Here is a 17171-nt window from a genome sequence, read left to right on the forward strand (position 1 = left end):
GTTCAATTTGTTTTAATTAGCAGAACGTTGCACTATAAAAACAAACTAGATGGTTTATTATAATAAACATTTAACTTCATTAGTTGAACTATTTTAAGATCATTAAGTCTGCTATAAGCCATTCTCCCTGTGTGTGTGTGTGTGCACGCAAGTCCCATGAGGTCAGAGGAGTTTGATAGTATTTACTGAGGACGGCGAGATAATGTTGATATTTAAACTTAAAAAATAATACATAATAAATGTATACATGATCATGCAACATTAAAAAATGCTTGTAGGAACGATTTTGGAGAGGGGCGTAGGGAGGGGTTTTAGTTTGTGTGGTGTGATAACAATGTTGAAATTGAGGAGTTTAGACTTTAGTTTAGTTTTACAACAAATACAATTTTGCTATTATGAAAGTACCAAAAAAGGTGCCGCCAGGTACCGGTAATGATTCCCAGGTAGCGGTTCAAATGTGAACAGTACCCAACCCTACCCACAGCTATTATTGGTGCGACTGCATCACGCTCACTAATACCTATGGTAGGGGAAACAATGGTGATTAGATGGCTAGTAAAGTACTTACAAATTACAGCTTAAATGAACTAGTTGGTTCGGGGGGCTGCTAATCATTTCACTACTGCATATCTTATCTACTGTTAGATCTCGGCGGTGAAGGGCTATGAACAAGAGGCCATTATAGCCATCGCCACCCTCCTGGACATTGAGGGCAAGACGGAGGAGGCTGTTACCACCCTGGAAACCATCAATAACACCTCATCCAACTGGCATCTGGCACGGGTAGGTAAACAAAGATGCAACTTGGTGGTTCCAATAAGAGGATTTTGTGGATGACTTGAATACATCCTCCAGCACCTGGCCATGATGATGATGATGATGATGATGATGGTTTATTTTCATATGTCGATGTCCTTTTCAGATCTTTCAGCGGCTGTCTGAGGAAGCAGGCAACGGGGTAGAGGAGACTCAGGACAGATGCGTCATGTTCCTCAGGAAGTTCAAGACGCACCTGTCTAAGATCTACAACGCCAATGCAGATGAGATCGAGAAGGTGGGTCACGGTCCAAGTCACAGTAGTATAACGGTAGTCTGTTTTCTCTCTTGCACGACTAATGAGTGCTTTCTTTTTACCATAAGAATGTGGGATATATACATTCTGGAAGAGTTTGATCTGTAGATGAAAAGCAAGATGGTGTCTTGGTCTATTTCAGTGTTTACTAACATTACCAACATAAACAAACATTTTACAGACAACATAATGCACAAATACAATTGATCTATCTGAAGCAAACCCTGTCCTCTTTTCTTGATCCTCCAATCACAACTGTTGCTTCCCTCGGACGCTTTTCTAATGTTTTACCTACTCTACCACTGAACATACATTTTCCTCCGAAAGTGGTTACCAATGGTTACAGGCAGCCATGTTGGAAGACTGCTACACCAACATTTTGTGCAAGGCCTGTATTCTAGTCTATCCTAAATATTCTCTGTTGGCCATATACATTCCTTACTGTTAGTGTGGGTCCTTTAAGTCTTGCAAAACTGTTTCTAATTAGATGGATTATGACCTACAATGAGTTCTGATGAACCATTGAATGTGTGTTCCGTACCCCAGCTGCCCGTGTCCATGGAGCAGGTGATGGACCTGCTCAACGAGGTGAACCAGCAGCTGGGTGAGGGTGGTGATGCCATGGACGAGGAGGAAGAGGAGGGTGGAGGAGCGCCCGCCACCTCCATCCCCACTCAGCTCACAGAGACCGCCGCCAGCATCTCCCACATCATGTTCTCCAGCCCCTCCCCCAACAAGAGCATCGTCTCTCCCTCCAAGAGACACCTGGTGAGCTCAGTACATCGCTTACCTGGATGGTCATTTCTCGGCGTGGTTTTAAAACCCCAGAATAATTTTGCTAACCGTGTGATGGAAATATAGATTGGAATTAACTCTCCCCCCTCCTCCTGTCCCCTCCTATTTCATCCAGATTTCTCCCAAGACTCCGCCCCATTGGGTGGAGGACCAGAAGACCCTCCTCCAGATGCTCTGCCAGCAAGTAGAAGCTCTCAAGGTCAGTCCCACCGTTTGAACAAGTGTTTATTATTATTCCTCTGCTAATTTCTATGGTATCAAGAACTTGGGAGTGAAGGCCCACAACATATTTAATTTAGATCCTGTGTTAAGTACATAGAATGATTGTTGTAAATGCTGTCTGTTCTCACTAAGTTCTTTGCATTACAGAATGAGGTCCATGACCTGAGGCAGAACTCCTCTGAGAACACAGGCTCTCCCCACCACAGGATGTACGGGGAGAGTTATGGGGCAGAGGGCCTGCAGGAAACATACCCTCCGGCCCAGTCCTTCCATGGAGCCCCCCTAACAGGTCAGTGTACTGCCCACAATGGAGCCTGCTAGTTATAAAACTACAAGTCCAGAACTGTACAAATAAATAAATACAATATAAATATATACAATAAAATGTATTTATAAAAATATATATGTATATAAGTATGTTAGTTTTAATGATTGTTTACCCTTTTTTCAGTTGCCACCCAATATCTACTTCGCACAGCTGCCAATGTAACCCCTACAAAGGTAACTGTTGCCACTAAGAGATTCATATAATTTTTCTGAGGCTACCGTTGTCCTTAAAGTGCCTTATCTGATTTGTTTTTCCTTTCTTCACAGGGCCCGATGTATGGTATGAACCGTATACCACCACAGCAACAACATATGTACGCCTACCAGCCGCCCACCCAGACACCTCCCCTGCCAACAGCTCCAGCATGCATCTATCCTCCTCAGGACCAAGTCTTTGGTCCACCTTTACGCTTTGAGTCTCCAGCCACCAGCCTTCTCTCCCCATACAGTGAGGAATATTATGGACACGGCGTAACCCAACTCACCACCAACCCTTCCCTCCCCGAGCCTGGCTACTTCACCAAGCCATCTGTTGTCCCTGTCCAGCCACCAAAGAACATTGAAGGGAAGCCCATAGACTTTGGGAAGATATCCTTCGGCCAGCAGGCCCCCGCAGAGGCCCCCAAAGTGCCGAGTTTTGGAGTGGGCATCGTTGCCCAGTCCACACCTTCCTCTTCGTTTAAATTCAACTCCAACTTCAAGTCTAATGATGGAGACTTCACCCTCCCAGGCGGCTCTCAGGCCAAGCATAGTGAGAGTCTGCTTGGTCTTCTGACGTCAGACATTCCCAGTAAAACAGATGGACCTCCTGAGCAGAGGCCTCCGGCTCACGACCAGCCTCCCAGCCAGTCGAGCATCTTCACATTTGGCAGTAAAAATGCCCCTGGCTTCTCTTTCGCCGACACCGCACCGACCCCCGTTCCGACAGGCCTGTTTGCAAACGTCGAGCAGCCCTTTAACTTCGGCGATATGACCAAGCCTATAGGTTTCGGGGCGACGAAGCCTGCAGATGAAGAGAAAGTGGCAGAGAGTGACAATGAGAGTGTTCACGTGGAGGAGGAGGACGGCCCCCACTTTGATCCCATTGTACCCCTTCCTGATAAAGTGGACGTGAAGACGGGGGAGGAGGAGGAGGAGGAGATGTTCTGCAACAGGGCCAAGCTGTTCCGATTCGACGCTGAGGCCAAGGAGTGGAAAGAGAGGGGAATCGGCAACCTCAAAATCCTAAAACACAGCACCTCGGGGAAGGTCCGCCTGTTGATGAGGAGGGAACAGGTCCTCAAGATCTGCGCCAACCACTACATTAATGCCGATATGCTTCTGAAACCAAATGCTGGCTCTGACAAGTCCTGGGTCTGGACTGCCATCGACTGTACAGATGAGCACCCTAGACCTGAGCAGCTGGCTATCCGCTTTAAAACAGCAGACGAGGCAACACTTTTCCAAACAAAGTTTGAGGAAGCCCAGAAGGTTGTGCCCATGTCTCCAGATAAACATGATCAGCCGGAGAAGAGCAAATCATCTCCCAAACCTGCTGAACCCCCAGCAACAACCTTTAGAGACCTGTTTTCCCTCAAAGATGGGGAATGGGACTGCAGTGTGTGCTGTGTGAGAAATCGGGAGCTGGCTATGCAGTGTATGGCTTGTGAGAGTGCCAATCCTAATTATTCCTCAAGTTCAGAGAGCAATGTTGCAAGTGAAAACAAAGGCCTCACTGGAGGGACACCTTCAGCAGGTGGCGTTAGCTTTACATTTGGGACTGATGCATCAAAATCTAGCAGTTCAGGATCTACATTTACAGGATTTGGGGCCATTGGATCCTCTATACCCTCTTCATTTTCATCATCTCCCAAACCTGCTGAACCCCCAGCAACAACCTTTAGAGACCCATTTTCCCTCCAAGATGGGGAATGGGACTGCAGTGTGTGCTGTGTGAGAAATCAGGAGCTGGCTATGCAGTGTATGGCTTGTGAGAGTGCCAATCCTAATTATTCCTCAAGTTCAGAGAGCAATGTTGCAAGTGAAAACAAAGGCCTCACTGGAGGGACACCTTCAGCAGGTGGCGTTAGCTTTACATTTGGGACTGATGCATCAAAATCTAGCTTTACATTTGCGACTGATGCATCAAAATCTAGCAGTTCAGGATCTACATTTACAGGATTTGGGTCCGTTGGATCCTCTATACCCTCTTCATTTTCATTTGGCACAGGCAGTACCACCTCAGCCACTGCTGAAACTGCGGACAAGCCCCCAATCACTGCGCTCGGCTCTGCTTTTGGGGCTCAGTTTGGCAAAAAGCCAGGACAGTGGGACTGTGACACGTGTGCTGTAAGAAACGAGGCCTCTGCAGACAGTTGTGCTTCTTGTCAAACTCCCAACCCCTCAGCTGAAACGGCTGTCACAGCAGCAGCAACAGCAGCAGTAGCTGCACCAGTAGAAACAAAAACCCCAACTCCTGCTTTTGGTGCTCAGTTTGGTATGAAGCCTGGTCAGTGGGCCTGTCAAACTCTCAACCCCTCAGCAAAATCAACAATGGATGTTCCAGCAGAACCAAAACAATCAACCATATCATCTGGGTCAGGTTTTGGGGCTGCTTTTGTGAAGAAGGATGGACAGTGGGACTGTGGCACATGCTGTGTAAGAAATGATGCTTCTGCAAATAGTTGTGTCTCTTGTCAAACTCCCAACCCCTCAGCAAAATCAACAATGGATGTTCCAGCAGAACCAAAACAATCAACCATATCATCTGGGTCAGGTTTTGGGGCTGCTTTTGTGAAGAAGGATGGACAGTGGGACTGTGGCACATGCTGTGTAAGAAATGATGCTTCTGCAAATAGTTGTGTCTCTTGTCAAACTCCCAACCCCTCAGCAAAATCAACAATGGATGTTCCAGCAGAACCAAAACAATCAACCATATCATCTGGGTCAGGTTTTGGTGCTGCTTTTGTGAAGAAGGATGGACAATGGGACTGTGGCACATGCTGTGTAAGAAATGATGCTTCTGCAAATAGTTGTGTCTCTTGTCAAACTCCCAACCCCTCAGCAAAAGCAACCGTGGATGTTCCAGCAAAATCAAAACCATCAACCATGTCATCTGGGTCAGGTTTTGGGGCTGCTTTTGTGAAGAAGGATGGACAATGGGACTGTGGCACATGCTGTGTAAGAAATGATGCTTCTGCAAATAGTTGTGTCTCTTGTCAAACTCCCAACCCCTCAGCAAAAGCAACCGTGGATGTTCCAGCAAAATCAAAACCATCAACCATGTCATCTGGGTCAGGTTTTGGGGCTGCTTTTGTGAAGAAGGATGGACAATGGGACTGTGGCACATGCTGTGTAAGAAATGATTCTTCTGCAAATAGTTGTGTCTCTTGTCAAACTCCCAACCCATCAGCAAAAGCAACAGTGGATGTTCCAGCAAAATCAAAACCATCAACCATGTCATCTGGGTCAGGTTTTGGAGCTGCTTTTGCAAAGAAAGGTGGCCAGTGGGACTGTGGCACATGCTGTGTAAGGAATGAAGCATCGGCCTCTAACTGTGTTTCATGCCAGAACCCATGCCCCAACCCCTCTCTGTCAGCCATGTTTGCTAAGACAGAAGGACAGTGGGACTGTGATGCCTGTTTGGTGAGGAACGACAGCTCTGCCAATCAATGTGTGTCATGTCAGACACCTAATCCCAACGCAAAAAACGTGGCCAGTGCTGCTCCCTCTAGCTCCTCCTTTAGCTTTAGCTTTGGAAGTAAGAGTTCATCTAGCCAACCTGCTGAAACTGGCTTTACAGCTGCATTTGGTACTGGAAGCCCATTTAGTTTTGGCCTTAGCAAAGATAAACCTTCTGCTGCGTCCTTCAAATTTGAGGCCCCACCATTTGGGTCCAGCACCTCCAGCGCTCCAGGTTTTGCCTTCCCCGTCCCACCAGGCGGCTTCAAGTTTGGCACACAGGACACTGAAACGGAAACTCCTGCAGCCGATGATCAAACGCCTGCATCAGGGTCTGCCTCCATGTTTTTGAAAAACATAGCTGACCAACATAGAGAGAAAGAAAAGGAGTCCAGTATTACCACTTCTACATCATCTGTAGATCAAACTGCCGAAGATCAAAATCCACTATTCACTGGCAAACCCAACACGTTCAGTTTTGCAGATTTGGCACAGACTACTGGAGAGGATTTCCAGTTTGGCCAGACAGACTCAGAATTCAAAGGTTTCTCTCGTGCTGGTGAGCAGCTGTTCCCATCGCTCCAGGCAACCCCCAATAAGGCAGACACAGCCGACCAGGGCGAAGAAGACATGTACAAGACGGAGGAGAACGACGACATTCAGTTTGAGCCTGTAGTTCCGATGCCAGATAAGGTGGACTTGGTGACTGGTGAGGAGGACGAACAGGCCCTCTACTCCCAGCGTGTCAAGCTGTTCAGGTTCGACCCAACCATCAACCAGTGGAAGGAGCGTGGGGTGGGAATACTCAAATTCCTGAAAAACGCCACTAATGGCAGGCTGAGGGTGCTTATGAGGAGAGAGCAGGTCCTGAAGGTATGCGCGAACCACTGGATCACCACCACCATGAACCTGAAGCCCCTGGCAGGTTCCGACAAGGCCTGGATGTGGCTATCCAACGACTTCTCTGATGGAGACGCTAGGCTGGAACAGCTGGCTGCCAAGTTCAAAACCCCAGAGCTGGCTGAGGAGTTCAAGTTGAAATTTGAAGAGTGCCAGAGGCTCCTCTTGGACATCCCACTGCAGACGCCCCATAAGCTTGTTGACACGGGCAGAACCGCACACCTCATTCAGAAAGCTGAGGAAATGAAGTCCGGCTTGAAAGACCTGAAGTCCTTCTTGACAGATGACAAGACGAAGATCAAGGAGGATGACCGCCAAGTAGATGTCACGACAGCCAGCAGTGTTTCAGGGCTGGTCATCAAGGCCCATGCCGACAGCACCGGCCCCACCTTGGAGTGGGATAACTACGATCTCAGGGAAGAGTTTCTAGATGACACTGCTGACACATCTGTCTATGCCTCTCCCCTCGCTAGTAGCCCTGTCAGGAAGAACCTTTTCCGCTTTGGAGAATCCACTGGTGGCTTCAACTTCAGTTTCCAGCCTATAATCAGCCCCTCCAAGTCCCCCACCAAGCTCAACCAGAGCAGAGCCTCAGTGGGCACAGACGATGAGCAGGATGTGACTCAGGATGAGGAGAAGGATGGCCAGTACTTTGAGCCTGTGGTTCCCTTACCCGACCTGGTGGAGCTCTCCAACGGGGAGGAGAATGAGCAGGTGGTGTTCAGCCACCGGGCCAAGCTCTACCGCTATGACAAAAACCTAGCCCAGTGGAAGGAAAGGGGAATCGGAGACCTGAAGCTCCTGCAGAATTATGACACCAAAAGGGTGAGGCTTATTATGAGGAGAGACCAGGTACTAAAGATCTGTGCCAATCACTGGATCACGTCGGCCATCAAATTGGAACCCATGAAAGGTTCCGAGAAGGCCTGGGTCTGGTCCGCCATGGACTTTGCAGAAGAAACGGAAGCCACAGTGGAACAGTTGGCAGTGAGGTTCAAGCTGCTGGATGTGGCCAACACATTCAAAGAGGTCTTTGAGCAGGCCAAGAACGCACAAGAGAAAGGGGTTCTGTTGACTCCTGTGACGTCCAGGGTTGCCACACCTCAGGAGGCTGGAGTATCAGAATCTGTGATGTCAACTATCACAACCCCCACCACCGCCACTGCTGTGTGTGGGCAGGCAGCCATCGCAATACTGGAGGAGACTACCAAAGAATGCACAGAGCTGTCCCCTGACACCTTCCACACCCCTGATAGCGAGAATTCCGGAGCAGCATTGCACAGTCAGTCGGGCACCTCCAAAATGGTGATGTCGCCGCCTAAATTTGTATTTGGCACCGAAAACCTCCAGAAAATCTTTGGCACGCCCAAATCTTCCCCAGAGCCTGAGGATTCTTCATCCAGCTCCAAAGCCAGAGATAGTGGACGTCCTGCATCTACGACACCCGCATTCAGAATCCCAGAGAAGGGTAAGACAATCTATTCTGTGACCTAGGTCACATTTGTTTGATAACTGTTGTTGACGTGATTTGTTGACTTTTGTTGTCATTTTTAAATGCTTGTTTTTGAATGGCAACACATGATGGTATTTTTTTTTACACTGTTTGACTGTTGACACCATTTGTGTTGTGGTTCCATCTGTGTCCCATTGGTTCATCCTCCTCACGTTTGTGCCATCAGCCTATGCTCTGCTGTTGACGGGACACAGAATTGACAGATCCCAAACCCTGCCCCCTTTTCTTCATCTTCCAATCACAACTGCTGCTGAGAAGCAGCAGTTGTGATTGGAGGATCAAGAAAAGAGGGCAGGGTTTGAGATGGGTCCATTGGTGGGTCCATGATAGTCACTCGCTCGCGCCCCCCTCCCGCCCTGCACACAGCACCAACCCACCATCTCGGTGTACTTGATATACATAGTAATAACACATGCATCACAAGCAGGGAAGGACTTTTTATTTTATTTATTTGTATTACTATTCTCTCTAAATCGTGATCAATTTCCAGGGGCATTTTATGAAATTCTGGGACAATTTGCTTATTTTTATAAAATAGGCTAAACCTTTTCCATATTTAAAATCCAAATAAATTATATCTTTCTATTTGTATCTATGTTCCATAATTTAAATCATGTTTAGCACACCTCCATTTCATATACTATGTTTTTGTGGTGTGGCAGGTGAGATATTAAATTCACAAGATAAGATTGAATTGAAATAGTAGAACTGTGTGCTGTATTTAGTGCATAGTCCACACATAGCATTTTATACATTTTCTACTTCAACAGTTTAAGCCTGTTTCTACTTGTCCTTTAGCTTGTCTCACCCAACAACCCCATTATCTTTTAGGGTTGGATTTTAGGCTTTTCAAAGATAACCCAATGGCTTTTTGGACCAGCACATCGACCACCCAATTTGAGCCCCCAGGTACTCCTGTCACTGCACTGTGCTTGTGCGTGCCACGTGACACATCACCTGGCCGACCCCTCAACCGCTAGACAGATATAACCCCCGGCTGCACGGAGTGGAAAAACAAAACCCTACCCTTGAACTGCAAGGAGCTAACTGTGTTGCATGTAATTTTTGTGTGCTTCTGAATGGATGTGTGACATGACCATGTATGTACCATGAAATCGCTAGCTGTGTTGTTGGGCTAACCTCTAGGGTTGAGAATAAAATATAGAGGGTAAGAAATCCATTGTAGTTTAATTTGAATTGTATTTAAATCCCAGGAACAAACTTTTCATCTGTCTTTATTCCGGTGGATGTGTGAAGATTTTCGTTGTTTCTAGCACACCTTCCGGGTGCAGGTGTTTGCTTTGCGCAAAGTTTCTGCTGAACTATGGAAACTTGGTTGACTCAAATTACTTTTGACAACAATGGCAGGTACTGGCCCTTTAAACCAGATCCTAATTTAATCAATATCCAAATCAAATCAGGATCTTGTGAATGAAAATGGGGTAATCCGTGCCAATACCCAGCCCTGCTAACCTCCTTCAGCTATTGAATGTTTGGGAATAGATGTACAATGTTTCCGTTTACATTCATTCAGTGCAGGGAACAAAATTAACTTTTTGACTTACCAGCCATTTGGCTGGTAGATTTTAAAAACTACCAGCCAGGCAGATTTTTTACCAGCCAAAAATTATAAATAGCTTTTTAGTATATGGCCATGTGTTATTATTACTATATAATACTCTTGTATGCTATTTTCAATTAATATAATAAATAAGTGTGCACCGATGTATGTGTCGGGTATCGGTATCGGCCGATAAGCTCGAATGTGCCGATTTATATCCATCAATTTGTGTAGCGTCAACACAAAAAAAAGCACTCGCGACTAGGGATGCCCCCCGGACCCCGGTTTTAAACGGGAACCGGTACTATATTAGAAAATACCGGAGTATTTATAAGCTCTGACGTCCTCGGTACTGCTATCGATACTCTAGAGAAATTATTATTATTATTATTATTATTTAAAAGTTGCGAACGATCCTCTCTGTCTCTGCACGAGAAGCGAGCCGCAGCCAGCGAGTCAATTATTACACACACTCCTCGCGAGTCGCTCGCTAGTGCTACACATAGACATCCGGGTACTACATACGGGTACTCCTTAATGAAAGTCCCCGACGCCCCGTGCTATAGCGCTCTGCACACAGACAGCAGCTCTGCATGCACTGAGTCGTGATCATGGCGGATAGAGCGAAGCGTTCTAAAGTATGGATATACTTTACAAGGGTCAATGCCGACAATGCACGTTGCCACTAGTGCAACAAAACATTTGCCAGTAAGGGTGGCAATACGAGCAAATCAATTTATCAAAACATCTGTTGGCAAAACATGATATTAGTGTGCAGAAATGCGCGTATTCGACTGCCTTGCGCGCAGTGTTCCATCTGCATCCACTGCAGCCGTAACCGTAAGCCAAGATACGGAGTTGCCTAGGCTAATAACGAATTATTACAAATAGGCTAATAAACAAAACAATTGTTTAGCTACAAATACTACAATCTAAACTTTTTATAGATCGTCAAGCTGAGGCGTCAGCCACTATGTCCCAGGCCAGTGAGCCCAGGGCCACCACATCCTCCCTCTACCTCCCTCCACCACCCAAAGTCCTTTATCCCTAGCAGCTAGAGGAAGGATGACAGAGGATAGGGTGAACCAGTGTCACAGTTCTGTTAGCCTTTTGCATTTGTTGTTTATTATAAAAAGTCTATAATTCAGAGTCAGACACATTTAAAACATTGTTGCTGCTGTTGCTGAAGAAATTATATTAATTTATTATATTTATTTATAAAGTTATATAAAAGAACATTGCTGCTGCTGTTGCTGAAGAAATTATATTTATTTATAATACTTATTTATAAAGTTGTATTTATAAATAATAAAGCAATGTTGATTCTGTTCTTAATTAATTGTCTTTTTTTCTTGCAAAAAAAGAACCAAAAAGAACCGATAAGAGTATCGATAAAGTACCGAACCGTTAAGCAGTATCGATAAGAGTAGTAGTATCGATAAAATCCTAACGATACCCATCCCTACTCGCGACCTACCTGCACAACGCCGCCCCCGGCCCACACACACACACAAGCTACTGCATCAAAGTTACTACTTATGATTAACAAGGCATTCGTTTTGTGGCATTAACATTATATAGTTAGTGTTACACGTTCATAACATCAGCATATTATTTACCCGAATGTAGCAAGCGTTCATACTAGCTCAGTTCCTTCCGTTGCTCACAGAGCCCTGAGTTTTACCCATTCTGCAATCTGTTAATAACGTTTTCAATCAGACACATGTATAGAAAGGCTTTGTTTTATTATAACATTAGTTGCAGTAAAATCATTATGCCTCATTTAAGTCATCCTGCGGAGCTAAACGTCGGCCGCGCCGTGTTCTAGAACAGTGGTTCCCAAAGTAGGGGTCGCGACCCAAAGGTGGGCCGCGAGCAGCCACGGGTGGGCCGCGAGATGATTAAAAAAAATAAAAAATAAAAAAAAAAAAAAATTTTATTTTTTATTTTTTTATTTTAATTTTTTTGTCAGGCCACTGAACTTAGAAGCAGGCCAGGACAGTGTTTCTAGTTGTATTCTAAAATTCTATTCTATTGTATTCTAAAATGTGACTATATGGTTTTATATTAACTTAATAAATAAACAAAAACGAAAAATCTACTTATTTCAACGAACATTTCAAACTAAATAACAGATTATGCACATAAAATGCTGAAAACAACCGAAGCAACAATAGTATTTTAATGAGGCTATTATTATTATCATTATTATTTTGCAACAAGTTAGCCCTCTCATAAATGGCACATATAAATGAATAACTAACTTGAACTAACTTAATAGGATTGAAGTGATATTTGGCTTAAAAAATCGGTCGCCTGGCAAAAAAAATAAAAATAAAGCCAGACGATGTGCATTGGGCCGCGGCTCTCTGACGCCTTATTTTCTGGGCCCCGGCCTGAAAAGTTTGGGAACCCCTGTTCTAGAAAACCTCGGTCGTCAAAATCAATGGCGGACAAAAGTAGGAGTAAAAAAATGCAACACGCTTGCCGATTGGTGGTAACAGCAGAGGCGGGTGCAAGCGGTGTGTGACGTAATTGGCAGAATCGACTGTCAATCAAAATGTCATTGGTTGAGACAATAGTATCTCGCTGCAGCCCAGCAGGTAGACCATGCTGGGAGAACTAGTATCTAGCTGCAGCCCTGCAGAACATACTGGGAGAGAGAGTGCTATTTCTTGATGTTTCCTTTTTTTAAGTAAGTAAAGAGGCCTATGTTCATATCGGTGAGCACAATTTGTAAGACAAATATACAGTAGTTTCATAAAAATAAAATAAAAAATATTACAAAAAAAAAATATTTAAAAAAAAAATATTTTGCCACAAATATCGGTATCGGTATCGGCCGATTGTGGTATCGGTATCGGTGGCACATTTTCATATCGGTTAGGGATGTCCCGATCGCCTTTTTTTGCTTCCGATCCGATCCCGATCATGTGATTTTAAATATCTATCGATCCGATCGTTTCCGATCCGATCTTTCACATTAGTAATCAATTTTGACGCATTTGTCAGAAACTGGCAGAGCGAGACAAGCCCATCTGTTGCCTATAGTCCGGGGCGCGAGAGCGGAGGCTTTTGTTATTACATTCACCCTGAGAAATGTGCTTCTGCTTCATATGAGAAATATTAAAAGTTTCAATATATGTTTGCACATTAGTATACATTCAGTGTTCGACTTACGTAATGGTCCATTCTGGTCTGAAACGCCGACGATAATCCTCAGTCACGTTATCCTCCAGGTGAAAAGTTAGTCTGAAAACTTCGCCTCCAGCCTGTCCTCCTTGCAAACATTGCAACTGGCTTGACTTTCTATTTTAAAATGCTTAGTTCCAAACCTCTGACATTAAGTCTAGCTGCTCAAGTCAGTGGATATTAACCGTGTTTCGGGAGCGACGTGTTGTACTGTTGTTGTGATGTGGTCGAGCGTGTAGCGTGTAGCGTCTAAATTAAAGGGAATGTTTGTTGCAACGGTGAAAATTAAAGGGGAATGTGTTTGTTGTGGACAATTATTCTGCTCTGTGTGACAATAAATACATTAATGATGATATATTATATGTAATTTAAAACCAAAACTAAGGCCTCCGTATGAGTTTAAGACGTGGACATGGTCATGTTTGTTGAATAAAATTTCTTTTTTTGACTGCCGATTTTTATTATTATTTTTTCCCGATCCTCTGAAAAGCACGTGATCGACGCCGATCACGTGATCGGATCGGGACATCCCTAATATCGGTGCATCCTTTTTTTTTATCAAATTTTTTTATTATTATTCACATGAAACAAAACACATTAAACACAATCACAATACATAGAACTTCACAAGAAAATAACAAACAATAATAATACAGAATAACAATTTATACAGACAAAGAGAAAAGAAAACAGAGTTCAACCTTCTAATTTCTAAATCCAAGGGGTACTATCTAATAAATGGTCTTTCCCAGTGTTCAGCCCCGATTCCCGTCCGTGTGACCTTATATTAATAAAACGTACATCTCCAATTCACAACAAGGACCACTTTTTGAGAACACGACCCGAAAACAGAGCAATGAACCTTCATGAAAAAACAAAAACCTGTAGAGGTGTTCCATAGACTCACAGAGACTGTGTAAAAGTGACCAAACAGTGAAGAAATAGTTAAATAGCTGCCCCCCCATTAAATCCCCAGCTAAACTCAAGAGGACAAGACAAAAGACAAGACGGACAAAACATTTCCTCCTCCCCCTCCCAAGAGACCCCGATCAGGCACCCCAACCCCGCTCAGCCGCACACGGCGGTCCTTACCTTCTCAGCTGCTGCGAACCACAGGTCAATGCCAGCCTGTCCTACCCCAATCACCCGCGCCGTGGATATCTCCAGATAAATCACATCCAATAGTGTTAGGGACCAGTTAATCACTGTAAGCTTCTCAGGCTCCTTCCATCTCATTGCTATTAGCTTCTTCGCTGCTGTGACACCCGCTAGGACAACCCTTTTTAGTTGAACGGACGCAGGTAGTGTCGTTATATCGTTCAGGAGTAGCGTAACAGCTGTGAATGGGATAGTTAAGCCACACAGGTCTGAAAGTTTGTCCGTTATTGACCTCCAGAAGCGGGCCACTGGTGGGCAATCCCAATACATATGCATATAAGTGCCAGTGGCCTTTTGAGAGCACAAAGTGCACCGAGAGTCTGTTATCAGTCCCATAGCAAATAGCTTCCTAGGTGTAAGATAGGTCCTATGAATATAATTAAAATTAATTTGCTGGTGATTGGGGTTGCGGGAAGATAATGCCACATTTGCCCAAACATCATCCCAGTCAAACTCGGGGTCCAACTCCGGGATATCCACACACCAGATTGTATCCAATGATACATTTTTATACGTGGATTGAATTAAGAGCATATAAAAGTCTGAGACAAACCCTCTGGATGTCGTGCTGTCCACTATGAGCCTGAGGAAGGGGTGTGGGTGCAAAGCTTGAGCCCACGGCACGCCATGCGCCCTCAGTGCTGACCTTAGTTGAAGGTAAAGAAAGAAGGACTCGCCGGGAAGATCATAAAATTCTCTTAAGTCCTGAAACGCACGGAGGCCGTTCTTATCATAAATATCCTCCAGAGTCATCCCCTCCTTTGCCATTGAGGAATATTAACCGGCCTGTGCCCAACAAGTAATTGCTGGTTATTAAAAATTGGAGAGTCCAGGTGCCATGGGCATTTAACCCCACACAACCTCTGTACATTACGCCACGTTTGGATCACGTGAGTTATGATCGGTCCATACCTCAGCCGGCATTTCGAAATAGAGACAGTGGAGTACACTACATCCTGCAATCTTAGCTGTGAGACCGCCGCCGCTTCTAAGGAGCGCCACGATACAGCCTCTACAGGGTCTAGCCAGCACATCAGAGGTCTCAGTGAAAAGGACCAGAAATAAAGCTTAAAATCAGGGATTGCGAGGCCCCCATCTTGTTTTCTACGTTGAGTAGTAGCCCTTTTGATTCTCGGGCGTTTGTTATTCCAGATAAACTTAGATACCATCGATTGTACCTTGCGCCAGTGGTCTATTGGAGGGGGCAGGGGAGCATTGAGCTAACAAAATTTATCCTAGGCAGGACGTTCATTTTGATTATGGAAGCCCGGGCTTGTAAGGAGTTAGGAAGGGGCGACCACCTGTCTAGATCCTGGCGTATTTTATCATAAGTACCCGTGAAGTTGTACTTAGTAGTTTGGTTCAGCGTGGGTAATATTTCTATGCCCAAGTATTTAAAATGTTCTACTATGGGGATATCAGCTGGTAGTCGTACCGCCTTGGCCAGCTCATTAAGAGGTAGGCAGGCTGATTTGTTCCAGTTAATCTTAAAGCCTGACATTTTACCAAAGTCGTCGATTATTCTCAATAATTTTGTGGCCGACCGGGAGGGGTCGTCCATGAAAATCAGCAGGTCATCCGCATAGAGAGCAATTTTGTGTGGAGTATTATTGACCATTATGGGGACGATGTCCTCCGATTGCCTAATAAATTGGGCCAAAGGTTTGAGGGAAAGCGCGAACAGTCCTGGGCTCAGAGGACAACCCTGTCTAGAAGATCTGGAGACTGGAAAGAGTGTGGAACAGTTTTTGCCTGTCAGTATCATCGCAGACGGCGAGGCATACAGGACTTTAATCATATGAATAAAACTCTTCCCAAGACCCATGACCTCAAGTACCTTCCACAGGTATGACCACTCAAGTCTGTCAAACGCCTTCATGGCATCCAAAGACAGAACTGTGGACGGAGTTGTATTGTCTTTACTGTTATCGATTACATGCAACAGCCTCCTAAGATTATCTGTAGCCAGACGCCCCGGGATAAAACCAGTTTGATCGCAGTGTACCAATACCGTCATAAATCTCTGCAGGCGGCGGGCCAGCACCTTGGCAAACACTTTTAAATCGACCCCGAGAAGACTCAAGGGCCTATAGCTACCACAATCATTGGGATCTTTGTCCTTCTTGAGAAGTAAGGAAATCAACGCCATGTTGACATCTCTTGAGAACTCCCCTTGCTCGATAGCATAATTGATCATATCGAGCATCAATGGACCCAGTTGGTCCCAAAAAGCTAAATACACCTCAGGTGGAATACCATCCCAGTCTGGTGCCTTGCCCCTCTGCATTTCAGCAATCGTCTCCCTCAACTCCATAAGAGTGATCGGTTTCCCCAGTTCCTTGGCCTCTTCCTCAGAAATGTGGGGTATCTCAAGCCCGCCAAAGAACGATTCAAATTTAGAGTCGTCGAGATTAACCTCTGAGCTATATAACTGTGTAAAACTCTTTAAAAGTGTCGTTGATCCTTTTCGAATCAGTAGTGATTGTACCCTGTCGCGTCTTGATCGAGGGGATATCCGAGAAATGATAATTTGAGCGTATTTTCATTGCCAATAGATGGCTAGGCCTGGAGCCGTGAAAGTAGTAGTTTTGCCTTGTCCTATGTATCAAGAACTCAGACTGTTGTTTAAGTATGGAGTTTATTTCCTTCTTGACTATCTTACGTTGTGTGTTTAGTCGATCACTATAGTTAGTTTGCAAAGATGCGTATAGATCCGCATATAATGTTTCCAGTCCTTCTAGTTTTTTGACCGGGATTTACGTAAGTTGGAG

General features: G+C 44.9%; 1 protein-coding gene across 2 annotated transcripts in view; it reads left to right on the top strand.

Moving 5' to 3' along the window:
• ranbp2 (RAN binding protein 2) overlaps nt 1–17171 on the top strand; it is a 114184-nt gene that overhangs the window by 48942 nt on the left and 48071 nt on the right. For both annotated transcript variants that reach the window (XM_084310724.1, XM_084310725.1), the window contains exons 14-20: nt 646–783; nt 923–1054; nt 1619–1840; nt 1983–2066; nt 2237–2378; nt 2541–2590; nt 2684–8444. In XM_084310724.1, the coding sequence (XP_084166850.1) occupies nt 646–783; nt 923–1054; nt 1619–1840; nt 1983–2066; nt 2237–2378; nt 2541–2590; nt 2684–8444 (6529 nt within the window). The remainder of the gene's footprint in view (nt 1–645; nt 784–922; nt 1055–1618; nt 1841–1982; nt 2067–2236; nt 2379–2540; nt 2591–2683; nt 8445–17171) is intronic.

The sequence above is a fragment of the Notolepis coatsorum genome (genome assembly GCF_963971535.1).
Source record: "Notolepis coatsorum genome assembly, chromosome: 3".
NCBI lineage: Eukaryota > Metazoa > Chordata > Actinopteri > Aulopiformes > Paralepididae > Notolepis > Notolepis coatsorum.